Below are 27,970 nucleotides of genomic sequence, written 5' to 3'. Positions count from 1 at the left end.
CAGATCAAGCTATGGGAAGCGCTCTACCACGTCTTTATACTTCCCCAGTAAGCCTATAAGTTTGACATTCATAAAAGATTTTGTAAGAGTTCCAAACTAGTTCATCTTTTCAAACCCTGAGCCCCGTCCAATGTCCACTGCATCTCCTGAAGAATACTCGTAATAATAAAAAAAAGACTGCCGTACCTATCATACGTAAAGAACAATGATCTATGACCGTATATAAAACTATGTGACCGCTCCAATTGTTTGTTTAATGTAGTACGATAATTACATTGTGTAGTTTTCCGTGATCGGATGGGATAAGAAAGCGACGAAGAGAGACTTTATTTCATCTTTTTTTGGAAACATATGGTTCATCTATCAGTTGCGTTCATGGATGTAGAGGATTAGAAAACTCTCCTTGATTTTTCCAGACAATAGTCTAATTGATAATAGGTAAGAAATATCAAAATAATAAATGAAGAAAAATCCTATCGCATTTTTCACCTGTTCGCTTTCGCACGACGAGCCGGGCGGCTGTAGGTTGCGAATCGTCTGACTTGGCGCTGCCGCGGCCGCTGGCTTGGACCGGCAAGGAATTGCTGGTGCGTGGTGTAGGGTGAAACTGAATGTGCATGTTGCCAGCGCAAGTTGGAGAGTAAAAATCAAATCAAATAAAACAATCTAATGTGGTTGAGGGTAGCCAGGCGGCTTCTAGAGAGTAAAAATCGTTTACTAACGTAAGGTTACTCTCATACGAAGCCAGGCCTTCTATCTCATACTCATACCAGGGAAGTGTTATAGAAGGAAATGAAACTCGAAAAGTTCCCTTTGTAGCATGCGCGGAGCCGTTGTTATTCTCCATAATTGGCTTAATCCCACTCTATCAGGCAAGCTCGTAAAATGATCCCCTGCGGTCGGTCGTAAAGTCCGCTCACGGTCGCGACAGTGCGGAAGTACAGGACTCGCGCAGTGCAATATGGGATACGCTTATCTGCTAAGATGGACGCCGATTGTAAACACAGTGACATTGACGATATTCTTCGAAACACAATTCTTGGTTTCAAGATAAATAATTGAATTCAAATATCTTTAAAACTTAACAAGTTAGTCTCCTGCATTGTCATTGCAACGAGACTTCGTCTTCGGGGACTGTATACACCTCGTAAGCCTGCGCTCCGGGCCTACGCTATCCCGGTAGATGTGCAGCCTGAGCCGCACGCAAAATCGTTCCCATCGAAACTGAACTTAAAATGAAACTTCCCAAAGCCCACCAAACACAGCATTTAATGATTTAATAATGGAACATAAACTGAAATAAATAAATCATGGTCATTTCCATGCAATCTTATACCATTATTCAGCTGCACGAAAGTCGCTTTCCATGCACGTGTGGCGCTCGAATCGAGTCGATCAACGGCCAAACTGGAAATTTCGGTGAAAATCAACCAACTTTGAAGTACCATAACTTTTAGGCACGCGAGAACACGCCAATGAGACAACTACCATCATAAAGATATTTTATTCCTCTTCACTTACATATAACAGAAGAATAGCCAAGATTAGCGGGTCATACAATGAAATCTATATATCATATCATATACAAAAATGTAAACAAATAGATAACAAACCTTGTTACTCCGGTTTACGAAAAGTGAATTTGATGAATGAGATATCGGCTGAATCGTTAGACTACACTGGGTGCGAATGTGATAACTACGCATGTCTCCAGCAATCAACAGAGTAGTGCACAGCCAAAACGTGTACATATAACTTTTCACTCTGAACTCAGCTATTGAGAAATCATGTAAATGACGTCATGTTATCGGCTCCGAGGTAGTGAGATCAAAAGACGAAAACGTTTGGCTAGGAGAGCGGAGATTAGGAGCGAGGCAGGGAAAGCGATAAAAGTAAGCCTTGGTTGCGTAATCATTGCGGCCTGCAGGGGTATTTTGGGGGCTGGTGAGAGACTTATCAGCAGTTATCAGCAGGGTGTCCCCTCTCAATTTCACTTCGGATTTGCCTAAAGGGGGCAATAAAATCTTACTTTTCGAGTTTCATTTCCTTCTATAACACTTCCCTGCTCATACTATAGTCAGACTCATAGACCCACACAAAGGAAGCCAAAACCTGAAACTTTCACCCCCGAGATTTCTACTTTCCTTCTAAAAGATCTAATAGTTAGCTCTAAGTCTAAATCATGTATATGGGATAAAACTTCATTTCCGACTTTTCTACGCTCTCGTTGTTATTTTTAAAACAAGAATTCATCAAAAAAATGAAAAAATATTGTGAAAAGACGGAAGAGACTTGCCCGATGTTTACGCCGCCATCTTGTTTCTTATTGTACTTCCCCAACGTTACGCGACGCTCGCGTCCGTAGTTTTTTTTTCACCATAAATATTTGTTCTTTATAATATTTTCTTATATTCTGTGCTAAAAAGAATTAAAGACATTGCTTGTAAACTTTTCAAAATTGAGAGTAAACTAAAAGTCATGTGTCCGGACACCCAACCCGTCCGGACACACAACCACTGGGTATACATGAATTTACTTACCAGAGCAGAACTTTTTTTCCAAAGATCAGACGCGTAGCGTTGCGATTAATTTCGGCGCTCGCGCTCTAACGTTAACTTGTTTAAACCTCATGAATTGTATAATACTTGCATCGGTCGATAAATATCATGAAATGATTTCATCGTAATATTTATCGATCAACGCAAGTATTTTTTAAAATCAGAACTGCTCATGATATTGTCGCCCTCTAATACATGTACACGTCTATTATGTTTGGCTACAAAAACAAAGACGGCAAGATGGCGACAATAACAACAGACTGTAAGTAAACGCCTCTCTAACTGTTAATATATAATATTTTCTATAATTTGTGTTACATTTTATTTCATAATACGGTATGTCTAATTAGTGCCGAAAGCTTAAATAATATATTTTAGCCCATTTACATAAGTTTGGGCTCAAAACCTTAAAGAAAACAAGTATTTTGGTGCAACATTGTTGCCGTCCCAGGCTTCTTGGAGAGTAAGCCTATGTCATTAAATGACTTTTACTCTCCAGAAGCCTCCAGGCTACTTCCACCCCAGCATAAAACAAGTGCAGATCCAGTGGAGGACTTTGGTGCAAATCTGTCTGAGAAATTTGACAGGCAAAAAAAAGAAGTCTTCTTCACTCAGTTTACGGGGTGTGCAATTTTTTACATGGTCAACCATTAGATTTTCAAATGTTATGAGTGCGCCTGTACCTTCCGTCACCCCCTACATGTACATGTAGATCTGCGCCTCATGTTTTAAAAGATACATTCCCTGATCCCTCATATGAACCTTACATTGGTTGAGTAAGAGTGTCATTTGTGTGTGTACAAGTGCTCAGTCCAATTTCATGTTCGCAGACATGGGGGCCCCTTTATTTAACAAGATTTTTACAAAAAATTCATCACAACTTGATGTATTCTTTCATCTCTCTTCATCAGAATCAGATACAGAGAAATCTTTGAAATCTGAGACCATGGCGACGGGGCCGACTTCTTCAACAGTTCCTGATTCTAACCCACCATTCAGCCAAGGACTGCAAGGAGGGGACAGGAAAAGAACTTGGCAAGAACTGCACAGCAATGTCAAGTCTATGAGACGGATTCACATGCTCTTGGCCAACCGGGTGTCTCTGGAGTTTACTTTCAGGGTTGTTGAAACCGAGAATGGACCACGGACAAGGCTGTACTTTTTAGGAGTGCCTCCAGGTACATGTAGAACCCTGTTGCTTTGATGAATGGAACTGAGTTGAATTTATTTGAACATCATTGGCATCTACCAATATTCTGTTTGAAACAAAAATTCAAAGTAGTACAAAACATTCATGCATATTTGCAGAATAACGATTGATGCCCCAAAAGGATAAACAAAGAGAGAGGGACAGGGGAATATTATGATGATGGAAATCAATAATTTAGTAAATTTACCATGAATTCTACTCATAGTGTTATTCTATATGTTCCATTGCTACATCTACTGTGCACGTACATGTATTACTAATTGCAGATAAGCTTGCCTAAGCTAACTTTCATTTACTTGAATATTCGCCAAAGTTGAAGCAACTTTTTAGACATTTTAGATATGTAAAACATCAAATACACATCTTTTAGGGAAATTTTTTGACCTAAAAGAGGTATATTTGTCTTAGAGATTTATTCAGTCCCACAAGATTTGACTGAGGCAAGGTTACCTGTAATGCTGCTACTGTTACTTGTTCTTAATTGAAATCAACAAATGAATTTAATCAGTCTTACATGTTTGCATACTGATTTAAAAAAACAAAAAACTTTCTGATGAAAGAAAAAATGTCAGATGCTAGGGTCATGATATCATTGAAGGTACATGTCATCGCCTTCCCGCACAAAGGCCGTTAGCGTGCACTGAATTTTATCAGATTTCCATTTATTGATTTTAGCAATTAATTGCACTCAGATATAATGCTAAAAAATATCTCCTTAATGTGTATGATTAAAACATGAAATATAAGAAAAGGACAACATTTAGCGTGCTCAAATATTGATTTGATGATATGTTTTATATAAATTCATACCTTAACAGGTAATAGAGAAAACACGCTACTCCATGCTGACATGCCCACAGAGGAAGATGATGGTAGCGGAGATTCGGTCTCACGCTGGAAACCCTTGCTTATCCCATTCCGAGGCCTCATGCAAACTGGCAACTTCTCCAAGGAGGAACAGCTGCTAAGAGAGAGGAAACGAATGGGGACGTTTGGCATAACTACCTATGACTGTGATGTAGAGAGTGGACGATTTCTCTTTCCTGCCAGCGGCAGTCTGTTTACTTGTGTAGATCCCGATCTCATTGTGAGTACATAAAGATATCAGTCCTGGGCCCCGTAACACAAAGCTTTGCAATGAATAGCAAATATGGAAGAACACTTCTGATTGGTTACTTGTCAGTATTTTTAGCCAAATGCTTATGTAACAATGATCTTGATTGGTCGGTTCATTTAGCGATTGATCGCTAATCTCTGTGTTACAGTCCCCAGGTGGGTGTTTCATAAAGCTGTTCGTAAGTTAAGAGCGGCTTTAAGAACAACTGCTGATCCTTGTGGAAAATGGTATGAAGCAAAATGTTCATTGGCAATGGTTAAGCGCGTAAGAAAGGTTCACCAGTCATTCTTAAAGTCGCTCTTAAATTACGAACAGCTTTATGAAACGGCACACAGATATCCCTTTAAAAAGGGTTTAAACAAGATTCAATCAAATGAATACCGAACTGTTTGTATGTAGTAATAAAAGTTATGTGGTAAATGATTATAGTTGGAAGCACCAACACAATGTAATCTTTGTAAACTCACACAGCAAGGAAATGCAATCTGATTTGTTCTTCTAACACTTACAATCACAAACCTAAACACCAAACTTAAAATAATGTATAATTGTTTTGTTTAGACCTACCCAGTATACCCTTGTGCAGCAACAACACGATGCCATATTTTTAAACTCATACAGCAAGGGAATGCAATGTGATTTGTGCTTCTAACACCAATTGAGTCCTGAACATAAACACCAAACTTGAAATCTACTAATGTATGATTGTTTTGTTCAGATCTTCCCAGTATACCCTTGTGCAGCAACAACACATTGCCATATTTGTAAACTCATACAGGAAGAGAATGCAATCTGATTTGTGCTTCTAACACCAATTGAGTCCTGAACATAAACACCAAACTTCAAAAATAGTAATGTATGATTGTTTTGTTCAGATCTTCCCAGTATACCCTTGTGCAGCAACAACACATTGCCATATTTGTAAACTCATACAGGAAGAGAATGCAATCTGATTTGTGCTTCTAACACCATTACAATCACAAACATAAACACCAAACTTCAAAAATAGTAATGTATGATTGTTTTCTCTCAGACCTACCCAGTATACCCCAGTGAAGTACCGACACAATGTCAAGGAGTGAGATTGGATGCTAAGCTATGCCCTACCAACAGCAATCTATTAGCATTCATCACAGAGAATGATCTATGGGTATCCAATGCCATCACGGGAGACGAGAAGAGAATAACATTTGCCAATAAAGGTAAGCTCATTTTCCTCTGGCTTAGTCAATTGAATATGTTTCAAAGCAGAATAGGGTAGATGATGTACTGTATTTCAGATAATTTTAAGATTGTACTAGACGGGGAAGATTATAAAGACTTATTTCACAATATTTTGTAATACTCCTGTTATCAGGTTTTGGCATTGACTGGCTAATGTACAGTAAGTTTACTATGGTGGCCGGCTCCAATCAGATCCGTCCACCATTCAATGCAATATCTCACCCACCTGACTGGCACCAATTTCTGAACTGCTAAAGATAATGATAGGCTATAGGAAAGCTAACTAGTTTAAACCCCATGAACTAATGTAATAAGGTTTTGGGCGATTCTCTACCTCCACTAAAAAGTCCCTGGTCCCTAGTGTGATGAACCTGCTTATAAAATAACTCCTGCTTAGCTTCCAACAATACCTTTTCATTAAAAATATATATACATTCCAGTGTTTGTTTAAAAAGTTATAATAATAATATAATGAAATTGGACCTTCACGTTGGCGTTACTCGTGCTGGACTGTTGAAGTATTTTAATGAAGTGTTGGAGAATTTATTTTCACTTTCTTGACATGATGTCACTTTTTTTTATTTTCCAGAAAGTTTTTGTCATCTAAACCTGTGGGTCTAAATCAGTGAAAACTTGACACACAATTGCCAGTGTTTAAACACATTTAATTGTATGTCCTTGCTATTGGAAGCAACTTCCTCCTCCCCCAACCACATTAATGGTCGAAATAAATTACCAGGTTCTTGAAAATGGAGAGTCAAGATTATTTCATTATTGAATTCCTGAAAAGAATATATTGTATATATAATTGAATCCCATCATTTCCTGAAGGCTTGCCCAACATAGCAGAGGACCCCTGCAGTGCAGGAGTGACCAGTTACATCATCCAGGAGGAATTTGATCGCTACACCGGTTACTGGTGGCAACCGGATGTCCCCGAAGAACAGAAGACGGAGAGGACGGTGTATAGGATACTCTATGAGGAAGTTGACGAGAGTGAGGTAGAGATACTCAACATCGTAGCACCGGGCCATGGCGATGGAGGTGTCGACAGATATCGCTATCCTAAAGCAGGTCAGTGTTAATCTTTCATTATTTTGTGGCCTCTTTACGGCATCCCCCAGATTTTAATCAATGTGAGATATTTAGAAACTTGATATTCAGTGGTGCCAATAAGTTAGTGAACCCCACCAGAAAATGCACTCCTTCATGCTGAGTGTCGAATGGAGATAACAAACACTACAATGTTCGGTGAACCTGTAGAAACAAACTTCATTGAATGTAATATTTCATCATCTGATTTCACAATGAAATATTTAAAGCATGGCAGAACTTGAACACTTGAAATATGTTCATTTTCTGGTTGGGATCAACCAGACTTGTTAGTACCACTGTACATAGTAGATGACAATAGCAGAACTTGTCATGACGACATATATTACTTTTGATAGGCTCAGCAACTTGGCAGAATAACTTATTTCACTAGGTTGACATGTTACTTTCTACAAGTCGGCATCTCAACAAGTAAATGGCACTCTATAGCTTGTGTAGTTAATTTTTATGATACAAGAAAGGAAATCAGGCTATAAATGTAGAGGCAAAAGATTATTTGTCTGGGAATTTTCCTGACCATATTTGTTTTTGCTAAAAATGACCCTGCTCACAATTGATTCTGTTTCCCTTTTTTTTGCAGGTACAACCAACGCAAAGAATGTGCTGAAGATTGTAGAATTCACCCTAAATGATGAGGGAAAGGTGTGTGGTGTACTATTTCTCCTACAAACATACTTGTGTATGGAATACTGTTACTATGAATTCCAAATGTAATTCGCTATCAAACGTTAAATATCATTCAGAGGTACCAAGTTCTGATAATTTAGGAAATTAAATGTCTTAATTTTTGTATTTTCATAATTTTCCCGGGTACCTGGTCATTTAAAAAAAAATACTTCCGATTTCAAGCCTTAGCCAGCTGTCCCCATTTTGCTAGGATGGTTTCAGTTGTAGAAGAAAAGAGGCCAATTCAGCATCAAGAATATTTCATCTCAATTTAAGGTATGGGAAATATCTCCATTTATTGTTTCCTAATTAAACTAGTTTTCTGATCTTTCATGTTGTAAGATATGAAGTTTTAAAATCTAATTGCTACCACCATATATACTAAAAGAGACCACATATTCATGATTTTTTTAAAATCTAATTGAACGAATAACTATGTGAAATTTAACCTGGAATGTTATGATTTGATATTTTGTAGCTTGAAGAAAGTTGCATTCACAAGGAGCTGAGAGAACCACTGAAGACAATGTTTCCGTGGATGGAATACATCATCAGACTAGGCTGGACACCAAATGGCAGATAGTAAGTTATTTTGTTCTGGGAGGGGGGGGGGGTGGGGAGACACTGGAGAAAGCTGTATTCACACAAAGCCAATATGAACTTGATAGATATCATTTCCATTCCCTTTAAAAAAACATGTGATTGAGCGTCAAAAACAACCTTTTTCCTTCTTTCAATGGGTTGCATGTATCTCTAAGAATCTGGAACGAGCAATGTTTGACCGATTCGTTGGGAGGGGGTTGATGCCCAGCTTTACAAATAGTAAATGGAGCAGAAAGAAGGCCAATAGGTTCACTGTTGTCAAACATGATATCCATAACAACTTATCCCACCAATCAGGAGCTCATTTGTGACAATTTTTTTTAAATTTTCTATTGATAACATGCTTTAAAACATTGACCAGTTTTAAGTAAGATGAACCCTAATGTTATTTAACATAAATGATAGATGAATTCCTTATTAATAAAGATCAAAACATCATTGCGGCTAAAGCAGAATTGCGATGTATTTACAAGGTAACAATGACACAAAAATTGTTCAAAGAATAGCACATAATGATATTGATATGGACCATTTATATAGTGCAGCTACTATGTTAATATACTCTACTGTGCTTAACAATTGGTATCATAATTATTATTACCCCGGCTGTAGCCGAGCCGCCATACAGGCGCTCAAGCATTCGAGGAATTTCTTCGTACCCGGTACCCATTCACCTCACCCGGGTTGAGTGCAGCACATAAATTTCTTGCTGAAGGAAAACATGCCATGGTTGGGAATCGAACCCACGTCCCTCAGATTGAAAGACGAGAGCCGTAACCACTAGACCACGACGACCCCATATAATTAATGAATGAATAAAATAAATATATGGTATTGGAATTACCTGTCATTATGGGATTTTGGTATTAGATATAAATGGAAAAAGAAAATCAGGTGTTGGGGAAAATAAATTATAGGTATTCGGTTGTAGCATATTCAATTAAGTCTAAATAAAAACAGAAATATTCAATGCTTTGATGGTAACATTGAACTGTTTGGTATACCTCAGTCACATTTCCACTACGGCGGCCATACTGTGAGTCAAAAACGGCCGTTATAACATTTCTTGTACTAGTTGCAAATAGGTGGTTTGAATGAAAATGAATCAAATGGCTGTTTTCGACTCACCCTAGGGGAAATGTGACTGAGGTATAAAATATATTCTCTACTGATGACAATGTAAAAAAAGATAAAGGTATTGAAATAAATATCATTTACTATTTTTTCTCCGACAGTGTCTGGGCCCAACTATTGAGTCGTAACCAGCAGAGTACAGTCCTCCTCCTCATCCCTATGGATAGCTTTGTACCGGTCGGTCAAGACAAACCGATGACCTCCGAAGGCCAGGTCAACAAACCGGTCGTCCGTGTTCTTTACGAGGAGCATTCTGATATTTGGATCAATGTGAGTATCAGCCCAGTGTGATTTGGTGATTTGTCTTAGATTACTGGCCCTTATTTTGAGATCTGGGTCTAACTTAGACCATGGTCTAACTCTGTGCTAAAATTATGGAAAGCCAAGAATGTATATTTGCATTATTTGTTTGGTTTGTCTACTTTGAACTTTCCTTATGCTGAAATGGTTGTAAAAATTGATTCCTGACGTTTATGGATGTTTTGAGTGTCAAATGAGCAGAGAAATTGAATCTCTTTAGTTAGAGATTTGTGTAACGGTTGGCTATCCATAGTTAGACCACACCTTTAGACCAGAGTTCAAAATTCAGGCCACTCGGTTGAAATAGGACACTAAGTACAGTGGTGCATATTCATTTGAACTTGGAACTGTTTATTTTATTGCCTTGAAACATATATTATATGGACCCCTCTATGAAGACCACCAGCTGATGTAGGGACAGCTTTTCTTGTCACCCTTGGGCAATCTTTATATACAGGTTGATGACTGTAGAAGAGATTTTTTTTATTTCTTTTGTCTCTGTCCAGTCTCACAACGTCACCCACTTCTTCCCACAAACCAACCCAAATGAGATGAGTTTTATTTGGGCTAGTGAAGCAACAGGAACCAGGCATCTCTATCAGATCACCTCAGACTTGCATCCAAGGGAAGCGATTCCAGGTACTTCATTATTAACACTTTATCATATTAATGTTCATATGAGTTCATATTTATCATTTTTCATGGTATAGAAATGTGCTTTCCGTTAGCATTACAAACATATGAAACACAATAATGGTATATACATGATATGAGAATATAGAAAAGGGCAAACAATTCATGCAAAACAGACACACAAAAGTAAGATTTTTCACCAGAAGTCATACCATATTAGAAAAAGATTCTCATTTTAACTTTGATAATTTGTACTGATAAATCAAAATATTCATTTTATTATTTTTATAAAATTCATTATTATCATTATTTTTTTTAAATATTATTGATACACTTTTAGATAGGGTCAGTCAAAGGATCCATTTTATAAAGACTGGTTCTAATATTAAGTGAACAATTTCTATAACAAAATTATTATCAGTCAATCAGATTCGACGATTTCATTAGATTTCAAGTGTTAATTGCGAATTCGTTATTATAACAACTTTTATGAAATGGACCCTGGATTTGTGTAAAAGAAAGAGCCACTTCAAATTTTTGCGTCTGTATTGTTTTTATGAAAATATGTCTGTGCTTATTGATAGGAAATAACAATGGGCTATCTTTACCCCCTGTCTTCCCATGCGTCCCACTTTCTTGCATTTCAGGGTTAGCGGGTATGCTGATGAGACGAATTTAGTGATCAAACTTTTACCCCTTTCATATACATCAGTCGTTCGCAACACAAAGTCACTAATGTTGCAGCTTTTTAAGGATATAATCCTTACAATTATTATAATAATGATAAAATAATAATTATTGTTATTGTTGATAATAATTAAAATTATTATGTATCTGAATGAGGATCCATTAATTTACTTATATTTTGCTTTCTTCTTTTTGGCATTTATTTTGTGGCTATTTTAAGGATAGAACCTCAGACAAAATGTCGTACAGTAATATTCAAGTAAGAAAACTCGCATTCTGTTGATGTGCACAATACACAATTACCTAGTCGAAGCCTGAGAAGTTCCACAGATAGATTATTGTTCCAGATCCCCTTTCACAAAACGAAAATCACACTCGGAGATCGCGCATTGTCACTTGCTGCCCCCAAACTATGGAAAAGTCTGCCAGTTGACATAAGAAGTTCTCCATCACTTACTGTGTTCAAATCAAAATTGAAAACATATCTCTTTGATTAAGAAAATTGCTGTGTACACATAGAATTAAATGAAGTAAAAAGAGCTCTGATCAACTGCATCTGAATATATCCATATTAAAGCTGCGCTATATAAATTCATGTTTATTGTAATTATTATTATACCAGCAACTTATTTTGTGGACAAACAGTACAATATCACATTATGTACAGTGCTGACTGTGATATCAAGTTTTGTATCATCCATCTCAGTGGAATATTTTGCTTCGTCTGCCAGCAGTTGTGGTCGAAGAGAAAACATTCTCAAAGTGATTTACATTCCTGTAAAAGGCCTATTGAAGAAAATGTGTTCTATGAAGTAAATAATGTGATTATTGCAGAGTAAATGTTATAAGTCATTAGGAAAAGTCTTCACTCTTTCTGTGTATTTGAGAATGCATTTTATTGCTTCAGATAATTTTTGGGACAAAGAAAATGTTTTAAAATAATGAATACATTCAAAACTAATTTTCTTGTATGTTTATTTCCTTCACAGGTAGTCTTAAGCCAGCCATTCTTAAGTTTGAGATGTTGACATCGGGTCATGGTGAGGTCTCTGCACATAATATATGGGTAGATGAAGACAGGTCATTAGTATGCTATACAGCTCTACATGATAGCCCCATAGAAGAACACTTGTAAGTATTCAACAAAGATGGATGTATAGACAAACAAAATTAGTTTTAGCATAGTATGTGGAGGGTCATTTTTTATGTGATTGTCCACTACTTATAATGCAGTTCTACTAGAAAGTAACTTTAGTTCATGAATATTACACCTTTTACATGTTTATCGTATCGGTTTGTTTATCATTGTGATCTTAAGCTAAGAGAGATGGAACTGTCTTATTCAAGGACGTAAATGAAATTTATTTGAATCACTTTGGTAATCACGTATACAGTTTTAGCCTGAGAAAAACACTAGAAGTATTATCCAGTCCTTATCCAATTCTTAAATGCATCTATGGATTGTGAATTGTAATGCACTCAGAATGATTTACAATAATGAAACTACCTCCAAAGTGTTTGTTTATGTTTTATGCTACTTGATTCTGGGGCCCGTTTCATAAAGGACTTGCAACTGTTGTAACTCTGCCATTATGGCAACTCCCATGGAATCCTTGATTCTGATTGGCTGCTGAGCCCTGTTACCATGGTAGTTGCCATTATGGCAAAGTTACAACAGTTGCAAGTCCTTTATGAAACAGGCCTCAGGTTGTATCATGCCTTTTTCCAAGCACATTCCTACCTGTGCTCATCTCTTCAGTGTGCTTTCATTATTTCACTAAGTTTATTTTCGCAGAAACTAACTCTATCTAGATCCACAGTGATGTGGTAACAATTAATCTTCAATTCAAATACTTTCTCTTGATATAAATGAATTATTCATTGCTGTAACTATGGTACTCGAGTTAACAATAGAAAAGATAAAACTGGTGGAGGCGTAGCTATGTATATTAAAAGAAACTTAAATGCCACGATATTATATGACCTGAATATAATGCATCCATCATTTGAAAGTCTTTTTGTAGAAATAACCACATCTGAAAATAAAAATATTATTATCGGTACTGTTTATCGCCCTCCGGGATGTCCTCATTTTGACTTTATTACATCTTTACAAACCATATTGTCCTCTAACATTCTAAGAAATAAACACTGTCTTATTATGGGGGATTTTAACATAAACTTGCTCAATGAAGAAGAAAGCTCGCTCTGCCAGGATTTTTTAGACTGCATGTACTCACACTCCTACATCCCACTAATCAATAAACCAACCAGAATAACCAACACATCTGCAACACTCATAGATAATATTTTCAGTAATCTAGATGGACAATGTACGTCAGGAATATTATTGTCAGACATAAGCGATCACTTCCCGGTTTTCTCACATATCTCTTTTCACAAAAATGGTACCTCACAATACACAGCAGGATCTTGCAAAGTAACCCAAGAAAATATGAATAAATTAAAAAATAGCTTACAACTTTTGGACTGGTCTAATGTCTTGGAATGTCTAGATCCTCAAGAAGCTTTTGAGTTGTTCATGGATTCTTTTATGGCCTTGTATAACAGAGATATACCTATCACACGCACTACTCACACTAAACAATATAAAAAGGCACCTCGTCAGCCTTGGATAACTAAATCTCTATTACGCTGTATTAACAAGAAAAACATACTTTTTTATAAATACAAAGCAAATCCATCTATACACAATGAACACAAATACAAACGGTATAAAAACAGTCTTACATGTACTCTATGACATGCTAAGAAAACATATTTCTCTAACCAATTTGAAAAAAATAAATTTGATATCAAAAGTACATGGAAAATAATCAATCGTGTGCTCAACAAAAACACTGATAAAACACACATTCATAAAATCAATACACATGACACTATTATAACAGACGTAAATGAGATTGCTCAAAGCTTGAATGATTACTTTGTAAATATTGGTCCCAATCTTGCCAAAGATATCGAACCCTCAGGAAAAGTATTTTCCAGTTTTCTGGAAGATCCCAACCCCAAAACAATATTTTTTGCCCCAATACTAGAATTCGAGATCATAGACATTTTAAATAACTTAAACTCTCAAAAAAGCCCAGGTTTTGATGGAATCACGAATAAAATTCTAAAACACGTCATCTCAGAAATTGTGACACCAATAACACACATATTCAATCTATCAATAACATGTGGTATCGTCCCCTCACAAATGAAAAAATCCAAGGTCATACCTATATTTAAAAAAGGAGACACCCGAGATATGGGCAACTATAGACCCATATCATTATTGACCTCATTTTCAAAAATATTAGAAAGAACTGTATATACTCGAACGATTAAATTCATTCACGAATGCAATATTCTCAACGAAGTCCAATATGGCTTCTGTGAAAAACACGCAACAACTCACGCTATGATTACACTCGTCGATAAAGTCATCAAAGCTATTGATAAATCCCTTCACACTGTTGGAATATTCCTGGACTTCTCCAAGGCCTTTGACACTATAGATCATGATATTCTTTTATATACACTCGCTTATTACGGTATTAGAGGAAAGGCCTTGGAGTGGTACAGGAATTACTTAACTAACAGAACTCAATACGTTTTTGTTAATGGGTGCGAATCACACCTGGAAAACATAAATTGTGGTGTACCACAAGGATCACTCCTCGGCCCCCTATTATTTATATTATTTATAAACGACTTCCATAAATCTTCTAAACTATTATCTTTCATTCTGTTCGCTGACGACTCCAACATATTTTTCTCCCATCGTGACCCAACAACTTTGATTAATGTTATGAATACCGAATTGAAATCGGTCCATGCTTGGATACGGGCGAACAAACTATCATTAAACATAAAAAAGACAAATTACATATTATTTAGTAACACAATACAAACGCTCCATGGTAACATTAACATTAATGGCATTAATATTGACTCTACCCAATCAACAAAATTTCTTGGCATATTCATCGACAATAAATTATCATGGAAAACACACATTGATATTCTTTGTAGAGTGATCGCAAGAAACATAGGTGTCATCAACAAACTTAAAACATTTTTACCTCACAAAATACTTTTGACCCTCTACTCAACCCTCATCCTCCCTTATCTAAACTACGGAATTTTATCCTGGGGTAATTCACAAATAACACAAACTAATAGAATATTTTTGCTTCAAAAACGAATTGTTAGAATAATTGAAAATGCCCATTACCGTGCTCATACAAGCCCGTTATTTAAAAAAAAAAAAATACTAAAAATCCACGATCTCTATCTCCTGAACCTTGGAACTTTTATGTTCCAGCTATCAAAAAACGAATTACCCACCGCAATTACTTCACTCTTTACCAAAAACACTGACATCCATACATACCCCACAAGACAAGCTATACAACACCAATATCACCCCCCTCTGACTAGAACCACACTCGCACAAAAAAAAACATCATTTATACAGGTCCCAAATACTGGAATGGTATTCACCAAAGCCTTAAACAATATAGAAATATAAACACCTTCAAAAAACACCTAAAACTCTCATTCCTTAATGAGTACAATGTATGAAACACATGAACTGCTTTATCTTTTCCACGATACTTGCCTCTCGACCCTATTTCTCTTTCTCCTCCCCTTTCCTTTTCTGCTGGGCACATAATCGTTTTTTTTTTTTTTTTTTTTTTTTTTCCCCAGTTATTTAATATTCCCTTATCCCTCTAACCTATGTAGTTACTGCCCCCCCCCCTTTCTTTCCTTGTTATTCAAACCTATTTTGCCGTTCTTCATATATGGTCTAGATTGTCTTACTTTACTTTTAATTACATACGATTAAGATTACTACAAATTTATCCTAAGGGGCTTACAATTACAAGCTTCGCTTTTTAATAAGTCCCTCATTTTCATTTTCACATGCTAACTGTAATCTATAATTTGTCTAATCATCAAAATGTATCTTGAACAAAAATCGTATACATTTCATCTATTTCCTACGAATTTGTTAATTGATTATTGAAGTATACTTATAACACTTATTTTGTTTTGTACATTTATACATATGTATATATATGTTTGTTATGTTTATTATCAGAAAATGGAAATGAAATAAACTAAACTGAAACTGAAACTGAAACTGAAACCTTTTAAGTAATGATTATATCATCTCTTTATTCACAGATATGTAGTATCGTATGCCGATCATCATCCACCAATCAGAATTACGCAGCTAGGATACAGTGTACAAAGTGCCATGATCAGCCCAGTAAGAATCACATTTACTTATTATTGTTTGAATTATAACTTAAATATTTAAATCATTTTATAGTAACAAAATCTTATTTTTAAAAATCTAACAATAGCTATTACAAAAAATTGAAGTTATTGCAGAGTGACAATTATCTTTTTTAATAGCTCTCATTTTTACTTTCAAACATATATTCTGTAGATATTTTATATAGTAAGAGACTTTCAGAGTACTATTTTTAAACTGCAGTCGTATCTGTTTCAGCAATCACCTATATAGAAGGACCTCCTGTGTATAGAGACCATGAGTGGTTTTCTGATAACCATGGTCTAGTCAAACCTGGGTTTACTTAGAACACATAATTTTTGGAGTGCCAGTTGTCAACATTAAACAAATTATTCTTATCCTGATGCAAACATTTGTTTAAAAATTAATTGAGTCCTGAAATAGGAAGAATAGGAAAATGCAATAATATAATTAATTTTATTTCATTGATTTGAACATTATAATTGCCACTAATATGGAAGAAGTATTATGAAGCCCAGCATTCCATAGAAATTAAATTTAAAATTTGAGTTTAGACTAGGATTAAACCTAGGTTTAATTAATACCACCCAACAAATTTTGTTTCCCTTGAATCATATTCCCAATTCAACCTGCCCATAAAGACCACCTGCTCTTCAAGATCCATTTGCTTGTCTCTCTATGATTTTTAGTGGGAAATTGGGGGAGGGGGAGAATAGGATAAAATGAATACTCATATTAAAATGATGTCACCCTGACATTGTCTTACCATCAAATACTTGTCCTTTAAGAATGCATAGTCTGATTTTTTATAAATAGTTTGGTTTCCTATCCTGTGTAATTATTCTTGTGATAAGAAAGATGAAAATAGATGGGCTACATACATGTAGCAATAGCCTATTGATTTTAAAATTATTATTATTATGTATTCAGCATTTCAAAATACATGAATTGTGCAATACAAATTACATAAACAATGGGATATACGTGACACAATACAAAGGACCTGGAATAGAGATGAAGGGGCTGCCTGGGTTAGGAAAATGTTAACTAAATTACCATGACCCACAGGTCTTCCTTCCCACCCCCTTTACCTTCATCCAGGTCAGTATAAGAATAAATAGTCAGGCCTAGATGCCTTCCTCTTTAAAAAAAAATGTAGGAAATTGCTGTTTGCTATTTGAGTTTGTAGGTTTGATTGTACATGATCTGAAAATGTTACTTTATTTATGATACAGGATTTCCAGTATTGTGTGTGTACAGTGAGCAACCTGACCACGCCCCCCTTCACCACCGTCAATAGACTAGAATGGTCGACCACTGGTTCCCTGGGGGTCTCAATGAAAGAACTCTTCAAACTTATGCTGCCACATAGTAAGTAGAAATCATATGATGAACTTTCTTCAACCTCTGGGTTTTCCCATATTTATCTTGCTAACTTAATGTCACATTTATTTACTCATGTTAAACAAATTGTGCCATTACTTCAATTGCTTTTTAATTTCAATGTTTTAATGTCTTTATTTTATGCCGTTTGGGTTTTGCCATGAGAACTAAAACTGATTAATCAATCAATCATCAAATGGATTCCTGTTCTAGATTCTAGCAATTAAGCATATTTGAAACAAAATTGTCAATTTCATGCAAATCACATTTCAATTATCCCAGTTCTCACCCAGTCATAACCTCCAATTCCATCAAGTCAACTACATGAATAGACAAGTTGTACTATACTGCACTATACCTACGCTCATGACCAGCGACTCCCCAGTCCAAATACCAAAGCAGATTACAAATTCTTGTGCTATGGATGTTGAATGTCCTGGATCTCAACAGACTAGTTTGTGTATTTTAATCTAAGCATTGCTGGCCACAAAGTAGATTCAATGTGCGAAGCTGTTCTATACGTTTTATTGTCCCAATAAAATGCCACAGAGAATGTGCATGGGTAAAGGACCTTCAGGCAAAAAGTTGATTGAGACAATTGATTCTGAACTTTCTTTTTTCAGAATGACCCTTTAGTCATAGAAAGAAAGTGGGGGTATCATTCAAGGCTATATCTGTGATATACTATTAATGTCCTGGTCATTGTAACATACAAAAACAATGGTTTAACCATAAAAAGGCACATTATGATAGTGAGTCTCTCTCAACTCATCCTGTAGCTATGCCATTCCCATTCGTGCCTCCGGAACTGTTCACCTACAAGAACTCCTCCACTGGGGATGATATGTACGGTCTTCTGTTCAAGCCTCATAACATAGAACCAGGCAAGCAATACCCAACAGTGCAGTTTGTCTATGGTGGTCCTCAGGTAAGGAAAAACAGCCTCTTCACATCAATCATTTTACTTTAAGATTGTATCAATCTCTTTAACAATGATGATTATCTTTGTTAGTAGGCCTTATTATGAGTGGACAGTCATGTGGATTATAGTTACATACATGTACGTTGAATGATCATTGTCCATTTCATTCACTTGGATGACCTGAATATGGTCACTGGCAACAGCCATCACACAATGATTATAATGATGCAAGGCTATACCCAGTTAGTCTACTTTATTCTTGGTCTAACTTCTTTTAAATCTATGTTATTAAGGAAACTGTTTATGAACCAAATTGTTATGTGACAAAGTGCACAATATTGAGGAGATAAAGTGGAGGTTAGACCATCCGGGTTTGGCCATTATACTTAATGAGAATTTGACCTAGTGTAGTGGACCAAACAGCAAATAGACCTCATTGATTGTAGACCAAGTGGGTTTAGTCCATGTGGAAGTAGACCAACTGCCTTTAGACCAAGTGAATATGAACGACACGTCTCTATAATTGATTTCTTGTAGGTCCAGTTGGTGTCAAATTCCTTCAAAGGGGTTCGTTTCCTACGCCTCTACACTCTAGCATCACTGGGCTATGCGGTGGTGATCGTTGATGGACGAGGGTCTTGTAAGAGAGGACTCAGATTCGAAGGTGTTCTTAGAAACAGACTTGTGAGTAGACAAATAACCATCTTCATAGATCTTTTAAAAAATGAAGCCTGTCCTTTGGAGTCTCACAGGGCAGTGTTCTTGGCCCACTCGTGTTCATTATTTAAAATTATGTAGTTATAAAGGGAGTCGGCTTTGACCGGCTAATGGCCTTTCTTACGCCCTACATTTGCTACATTTTCTTTTCATTTCTTATCCATTTCTACTATTTTCTTTATAGTTTATATTATTAATTAAGTTCCTATATTTTTTTTTTGAGGGAGCTGGTTGTATCGTTTCATCCTTGTGCATGAGATTGTAAACTTCAAAGGATGTTGAATAAATGAACTGAATTGAACTAAAATGAAAATTAATTTTGTTTGCTTGATCTTAAATTGATTTTAGCATACATATGTAAGATTATTTATTCATGATAAACAATTTTGTTTGGTGTTTACAGGGTCATGTTGAGCTAGACGACCAGGTGGAGGGACTACGTTGGATTGCTGCAAAATCAGAATGCATTGATCTCAATAGAATAGCAATCCACGGTTGGTCCTATGGGGGATACTTATCGCTCATGGGGCTTGCAAAGAAACCAGATGTATACAAGGTAGAAACTATAACTATCTTTCCATTTTTTTCTTTTGCTTTTTATATGAAGTAGTAAATAGAAGTTAACATGTCATATGTTGAACAATATATGGTACAGGTTACACTGAAGTTTATCTGTATATATTACATATGTTATGTAAATTCGAATAAGTGATAGGTTAATACGCCATCACGTGACCATAGCTGTGAGGATCGCATTTGTTATATTCTAGGTTTTGACGTCACCTCAGTGAATATAACTGTGTTGTATTGTCAATTGCTGCGTTATATTCACTAAGGTGACGTCACTCGTTGCTTACAAGTCACGTAATCAGGTAGTTTATTGATGTACACGCTGGTGTTGAGGCGTTGATTGCATAAAGAAAGCGCTTGATGTATTTTCAACAAAAAAATTATTATGACGTAGATGGATCAGAGCTGCAGCAAGAATTCTGGTTTAATCAGAGAGCCAGATGATGCAATCTCTGATGGCGAATCCACATAGACTATATAATATAACAGATATTGCCTGGTCTATCTTTTAATAAATAACATTTCAACTCCCCTCCGAAGCTATATTTTTCCTTCGGGAGTATATTTTCCCTCAGCGCTGCGCGCTTAGGGCAAAATATAATCCCTTGGGAAAACTATAACTCCGTCGGGGAGAGGAAATGTTATATTCAAACTCTAGGTAGGCAATATCTGTATAATATCCTTCTCTAATCATTTTGTTTTTTATGAACATTCATTGTTAGGTGGTCATTGCTGGAGGCTCTGACACATTAACAATATATGGTACAAGCTACACTGAGCTTTCCCTGTGTATATTCTTGTCTAATGAATTTAAACTGAACTCTCATCGTTAGGTGGCCACTACCCGAGCCCCCGTCACATGCTAGACATTATATGGTACAGGTTACACCGAAGGTTATCTGTACATCTCCTCCTCTGATTATTTTTAACTGAACTCTCATTGTTAGGTGGCCATTGCCGGAGCCCCCGTCACATGTTGGACAGTGTATGACACAGGTTACACTGAACGTTACCTGGACACGCCAAGCAACAATCCTACTGGATACGTCCAGAGCTCAGTACTCAACTTAGCTAAGAACTTTCCTAATGAGTAAGTTACAGGAAACTTTCCTTACTGTTTATTCATTCATTCATTCATTTGTGTATCAATGTTTTCTTTTGAAGATGGGTGTCCGAATTCTATTTGTATTTACTTTGAAATAACATAAATGGCAGTTTTTTTGTCTTATTTTGATAAGTTCTGATATAGATGTGTTTTAATACAATCAATTTGTACTGTTGATTTCGTTTTTTGTCTCACCTGTGAAGCAGAGTGAGACTATAGGCGCCGCTTTTCCGACAGCGGCGGCGACGGCGTCAACACCAAATCTTAACCGAAGGTTAAGTTTTTGAAATGACAGCATAACTTAGAAAGTTATATGGACCTAGTTCATGAAACTTGGCCATAAGGTTAATCAAGTATTACTGAAAATCCTGACTTAGTTTCAGGTCACATGACCTAGGTCAAAGGTCATTTAGGGTCAATGAACTTTGGCCAAATTGGGGGTATCTGCTGAATTACCATCATAACTTTGAAAGTTTATGGATCTGATTCATGAAACTTGGACATAATAGTAATCAAGTATCACTGAACATCCTGTGTGAATTTCAGGTCACATGACCAACATCAAAGGTCAATGAACTTTGGCCATAATGGGGGGTATCTGTTGAATTACCATCATAACTTTGAAAGTTTATGGATCTGATTCATGAAACTTGGACATAAGAGTAATCAAGTATCTTTTAACATCCCGTCCGAGTTTCAGGTCACATGACCAAGGTCAAAGGTCATTTAAGGTCTATGAAGTTTGGCCATGTTAGGGGTATTTGTTGAATTACCATCATATCTGTGTAAGTGTATTGGTCTAGTTCATAAAACGTGGACATAAGAGTAACCAAGTATCACTGAACATCTTGTGTGAGTTTCAGGTCACATGAACAAGGTCAAAGGTCAATGGACTTTGGCCATGTTGGGGGTATTTGTTGAATTACCATCATAACTCTGTAAGTATTTTGGTCTAGTTCATAAAACTTGGACATGAGAGTCATCAAATATCACTGAACATCTCATGTGGAGTTTCAGGTCACATGACCAAAGTCAAAGGTCATTTAAGGTCATTGAACTTTGGCCATTTTAGAGGTAATTATTAGATTGCTGTCATAACTTTCAAAGTTTATAGATATAGTGTATAAAATGTGGATATAGGGGTAATCAAGTATCACTGGCAAGTTTTAGGTCACATGATCAAGGTCAAATATCAATGAACGTAGTATTGTATCATTATATGAATGGTGTTTTGTGAGAATAATTATTTTATAGTAGTTTTTAAAGTCAGCACTGCTGCTATGTTGAATCGCGTGATGCAGGTGAGACCGCCAGAGGCATTCCACTTGTTTATACAAGAAACACTGATTGCAATCTTGTGTTATCTCACAAGATACATGGTATAACTTTAAGCTTCTCTTACCAGTCTTGTTCTTCTCCTTTTTTTTCCAGTGAGAATCGTCTTCTCATTGTCCATGGATTGATAGATGAGAATGTACATTTCCACCACACCAGTCTCCTCATTGATGAACTTGTCAAACATTGTAAACCCTATCACTTACAGGTAAGAAAATATTCTTTCTTTGACACGACAACCTAATCAAATATTTCTTCATGTGTTGCCTCAAGAGTACACTCTAGTAATATATTTTGGCCTTTTCATCATCATCATCCGTTAAAGTACAGTCCACCAGGTTGGTGTATCATCGTACTTAGAATTGTGCAGGAGTATGTACATTGCTGTGGAAGATCTATTCTACGTGAGGTTAAAAGGAATCACCGCAGTCTTATCGCAATTGGATTTTCTGCACCTCAGCCTTGAAGCTGGCAACTGAAGTGCAGTTAACTGTCATGGCAGGGAGAATATTCCTTTTAAATGTATTGCACTGTCTCTTGCCTTTTGTACTCCACATTCATATTTTAATAAAGTCTTGATAGCTTTTATTTGTCAAAATACAGTGATGATTTAAAGAGTGTGCTATCTTAAGAAAGTAAAATTAATATTGGTTTATACACTACTCACAGAAAAATTAGATAGTACCTGGCCAATTAATTTTGTTTAAAAAAAGACAGAAAAAACACCCCATAATACACTAGGAATTTAAAAGAACAGTAAAATACATACGAAATCAATTATGGTACTGGATTTTTTTTCTTCCATTTACAAAAAATTGTTATGAATGCTATAAGGAATATTTACACCGAAAATTGGCATTTTAGAAGTGGTATTTAGTGATTTAGCGAAAAAAGTAAGATTTCATGAATAAATTAGCATAATAAATGAAACTTGTTCCATGTGGGTGGATTTTTTTATTATGTCAAACAGTAATATACAGGTAAAAAAAAAAAAAGAAGAGATTTCACCAAAAGCAGCATCTGCTCGCACAATATTCCTTTTGGAAACAGCTTTTATGAGCAATGAGAAATCCCTCCAACCTCCACTCCTCCAAGCTTGATACAGAATTACAGGAAACAAGAGAGAAGGTTTCATTCCTTATATCAGACCTACTACCTGTGCCTTGATTCGTTAGCTCTCAATATTCCTGTTAATGTCTCTCCATAGATCTACCCTCAAGAGAGACACGGGATCAGACGTCTGGAGACAAGTGAACACTACGAGACAAACATACTCAGCTGGCTACAACAACATGTATGAACATCGTAAGACAAATTTCATTTTCAATTTTGTCTTTGCAGCTTTAGTACTGATGATAAGTGACTATTATGTAGAATTTGGTTCAACTCAATGCTGCTAGTGTGGCCAGTGCTAATAGACAGTATCTCCAACTTGCTTTTCTAATAAACACCTGCATTGATGGATTCTATGTTTGTGATGCACTTTTTATATGAAGTGAAGCTATGGACCGTTTCACGAACGTGGCCAGGCGCATTTAGTTGTCATGACGATGGCAATAGACAGTGATGACAACGATGCCGATCGTTAAAAACCACATTTCTAAATGAAGTCTAATGCGTAAGATCATGTATGGCACAGTTCGACAGTAAGCAGCTCCGTAAATTATGTATGCCCGACACCCAATTCATGGAGCCTTCCTGATACAATTTGTCCCGGTTTTGTAGTTCTAATATAGGTCTAAATGCAATCAAATTATTATGGCTCGAGCAACTTATGAAGTGAAGTAAAAATGGAAATAAAAGTAAAAATTATAATAATCATAATAAAACTTTATTTACCCAGGGTAGCCACTTCAGTTATAAAACTGCTCTATCAGCGGGCCCTGCATTTATAATATAATGTTATTATAAATGGGGGTCAATCATACCAAAAGGTTGATGACCTTTTGGAATTGCCCTTTTATGTTTATTGTGCATATATAAACAATTAGCACTTGAATGTATGTACTATGTATTTTGTCTGTATAGGGAAGTTGCAGTTTATTCATTTTATTCATGAACTTGTGAATGTTTAATCACACTGAACAAGCGTTGATGTTATACACTGTATGCCATGGTCATATGATGCTACTGCAACTCATTCCCATCGAAACTTGTTTGTAACATTTTTGTAGTCCAAATGGCTGCGATGCCAATTATTACTTTCAATGAAAGCCTGACGCTCACCCACCGATTAATGCCTTGTGCAAGGATTTTTTTGTTTGGAACCATCTAGAGGTTGTAAGAAAAAAAGACATCTGACACTATCACTTTTGTTCTTTATAGACGACATATTGTCTATAAACTATTGTGACATTATTTTATAACAAGATGATCAAGATTATTGTGAATAAATCTGTAGACTAAAACTTCCGTTCAGATATATGTAGACCCCGTGGAATAATGTAATTTCTCATATTTTATCACCAGTTTTGGTAATTGAGGAAATATTTGAACAAAGTTGGGTACAGTCATGTGAAGAAAAAAAAACTACCTCACACAAAAAGACAATTTATGTAGCAAGAAACACAAACATTTTGCCTGGCAGCCATATGAACAAATGCAGAGCAGTTTGCAATGTGGTATGAGGAAAATTCTTCCTTTGGACCGTTTTCTGAACTCTGCTTTATTTTACCCATGGGTTAAAGTCTATTTGAATCATGAAAAATAAAGTTTGAACATTTAGACCGCAGACAAAGTTAATTTACTGAGCTCTTTTGTAATGATTCATTTAATAAAGAAAATTATTGTGGTTATCGTCTTTAGATAGTGTTAGATACGCTGAACACCAGATGTTCTGATATTTGCTATCACAGATTTGTGCTATATATTGCTACCCCTTCGTTGACCACAGATTTAAAGCACAGAAAAACCATAATTTGAAATACAGGCCAATATAACAATGAAATATTAGATGCTATTAATGTAGAATCAAGTGTGTCTTTATTCCACATATATTTCCATGGAAAAAGGTGGGGTTTTTTTTCTTCATTTAATTACATGTTTGAAATGAACTCAATTCTAATAATGTCCACTAAAGTATTTGTATGTGTATTGTAACAGTTGAACACTTACATGTAGTCTGTAGAGAGTCTATGTTTGCAAATGTTATTAACATATATTTGAATCATGTAACTTACATTCAAACTAGAATGTTTAGTAGTCAGTAACCTGATAGACTGACATTGAAATAGGTATTTTCAAAGTATACATTTATTTGTACCATAGTGAGGTAAATATGTTAGTGTAGGAATATATAGTAATGCAACAGTTCCTTTTATTGTATTGTACTAGGAATAATTTTCACAATTATTACATTTACACTTATTGAAACAGATATTGATATTGATATTGATATTGGATTAAAAAAAAACTTTTTTAATGGCTGATTTTTTATTTTGACTGTTATTAAAACACCCACACCGCGTCATTTCTTCAATAATTACTGGTATACATCTTTTGAAAAAGCTCAAAATTTCAGACTCTTTTTTTTTTTATTGTACAGTGTGTAATTTCTATGAAAACTCTTTTCTTCAAATTATTACCTGAACACACAAAATAAATGTTTTTACACACTTTTTAATGGTGATTTAGAGGGGTTTTTTTTAATTTTTTTATTATGAAACTCATTAAGTCTTTTTAAAAGGTATCTTATCCTACATGATTAATCATTTTTGTGTCTATCCATCTCTGAGATGAGCATGAGACATTGTTTGCAAAAAAATGTGATATAAACTTGTGCCAAAGTGGAGATGATTATTTTTTAGCTTGCTTTCTATAACAATACTTCAATTACACTCAATTCATGCAATTGCTTCCCATCCTCTCTTGATCTTCTAAGGCCCCATTTTCATCTGGTTTCTTAAATCAGTTTAGTGAAAACCGGTTTATAGTGGGAACCAGCTTAATGTGTAATGGGAACACTCAAAGCGGTCTTTGGAAGCGATCGTAAATGGTCTTCAAAACTGGTTTTGAAAACCACATAGTAATATGGTTTTCAAGACCGTTTTGCCCCTTTAAGCATATGTGAGGACATGACCATTCGCATGTTGGGTATGTTACTGTAAGTAGAATGCTTGCGCTGGGTTTTAAATTTCGTGCAAAACAAGTGGCCGCACGTTCCCATAGCAACAAGACCACTTTACGGAAAGCGGTTCTGGAAACCAGTTCAGGAGATGGTGATGAAAAAATATTTTCTAAACTGGTTTCCTAAACTGGTTTAAGGGAAACGTTTAAAGAAAGTAGATGAGAACAGGGTCAAAACTTGAGATCATACCCAGCCGAATACCTCATAAATATCTCTCAGCGTTCAGATGCAAAACTTTTATTTACATTACATGGTTTAACAGATGCAGAATAATAAAGGCATACAGTCACAAGTTCTTGCCCAAAAATGCAATTCACATATCTTTTTTTAATAAAAAAAATATAAATAAATAAAAAGTTTGTGCATGTATTATGTTATCATTTTCCCATTTACATGCATAGACACTATTTTATTGGTAATATTGTCTTAGTAGTACTTTGCAATGTTTCAATATTTTTGCTTGTTTATTTTAAACATCCATTCATTCTTTTTGAGATATCGATCTATCAGAATCAGATATGATTAGTGAACTCAGGTTTCGTTTTAAAGTTGGCAAGAGCTACAGGATTACTTCTCAAAATTAGATATTTTAAGAAAAGTTTCAGATTTGCCTCTTTTACGAATGATTACTATTTTTATCAAAAGTAAATTTGCGGATCTACTATTAATCAGTTATAAATATAAAAAAGATTCAAGAACATTTCATACAAGTGACCGAGATGTACTGAAGTGTAAACTCCTAAGAAATATGTTTAAAAAACTTTTTACTTCAATGCAAAGATTTGGATTTATATTTTTAAGAAAAAAAAAACTATATACCTAATTCTATGAAGCCTATTCATATTAATCACACTTTATCACTTTGTGTTTATCAGATAAGTCATGAAATGCAGATAATAATCATAAATGTGTTTACTAGATAAAAAAATAGACTTTTAGATTATAATATGTTTATAGTTCATTTTTGGTTATAATTCCTGGTAAAGCACATCATTGAACAATATTTCCTACTGTTTCTAAAATGATAAGCCATTGATTTTATTTTCATATGATATTTCTGTCAGTTTAATGTATTTTCAGTGATAAATTCAGTCAGAAACTTCAGTGATACATTGCAATGATTACCGGGTAGAATAAATGATTCACTTCACCATCTTTCATTTGAAGTGGTATCAATGTATTTGATTAATAAATGATAATAATCATGTTTTATTTGCATGTATATGTGTACTCATGTACATTGTAAACATGCACACACATGTACAAAGAAATGTGAA

At 35.5% G+C, this 27,970-nt stretch overlaps 1 protein-coding gene across 1 annotated transcript; it reads left to right on the top strand.

The window, feature by feature from the left end:
• Window position 1: 1 nt before the first annotated feature.
• LOC129257777 (dipeptidyl peptidase 9-like) lies at window positions 2-27,970 on the top strand. The gene is made up of 18 exons (XM_054896175.2): window positions 2-438; window positions 3,470-3,736; window positions 4,587-4,855; window positions 5,919-6,087; window positions 6,941-7,183; window positions 7,803-7,864; window positions 8,367-8,470; window positions 9,727-9,895; window positions 10,432-10,564; window positions 12,235-12,376; window positions 16,442-16,526; window positions 17,771-17,906; window positions 18,698-18,846; window positions 19,378-19,524; window positions 19,961-20,113; window positions 21,075-21,217; window positions 22,664-22,775; window positions 23,775-27,970. Exons 2-18 carry the CDS (start codon window positions 3,505-3,507, stop codon window positions 23,865-23,867), a joined length of 2,541 nt encoding a protein of 846 aa, XP_054752150.2. The 5' UTR covers window positions 2-438; window positions 3,470-3,504; the 3' UTR covers window positions 23,868-27,970.

Source organism: Lytechinus pictus, chromosome 3, assembly GCF_037042905.1.
Source record: "Lytechinus pictus isolate F3 Inbred chromosome 3, Lp3.0, whole genome shotgun sequence".
Classification (NCBI taxonomy): domain Eukaryota; kingdom Metazoa; phylum Echinodermata; class Echinoidea; order Temnopleuroida; family Toxopneustidae; genus Lytechinus; species Lytechinus pictus.
Note: the sequence above shows the minus strand (reverse complement) of the source record. Positions and strands in the feature narration are given on the sequence as shown.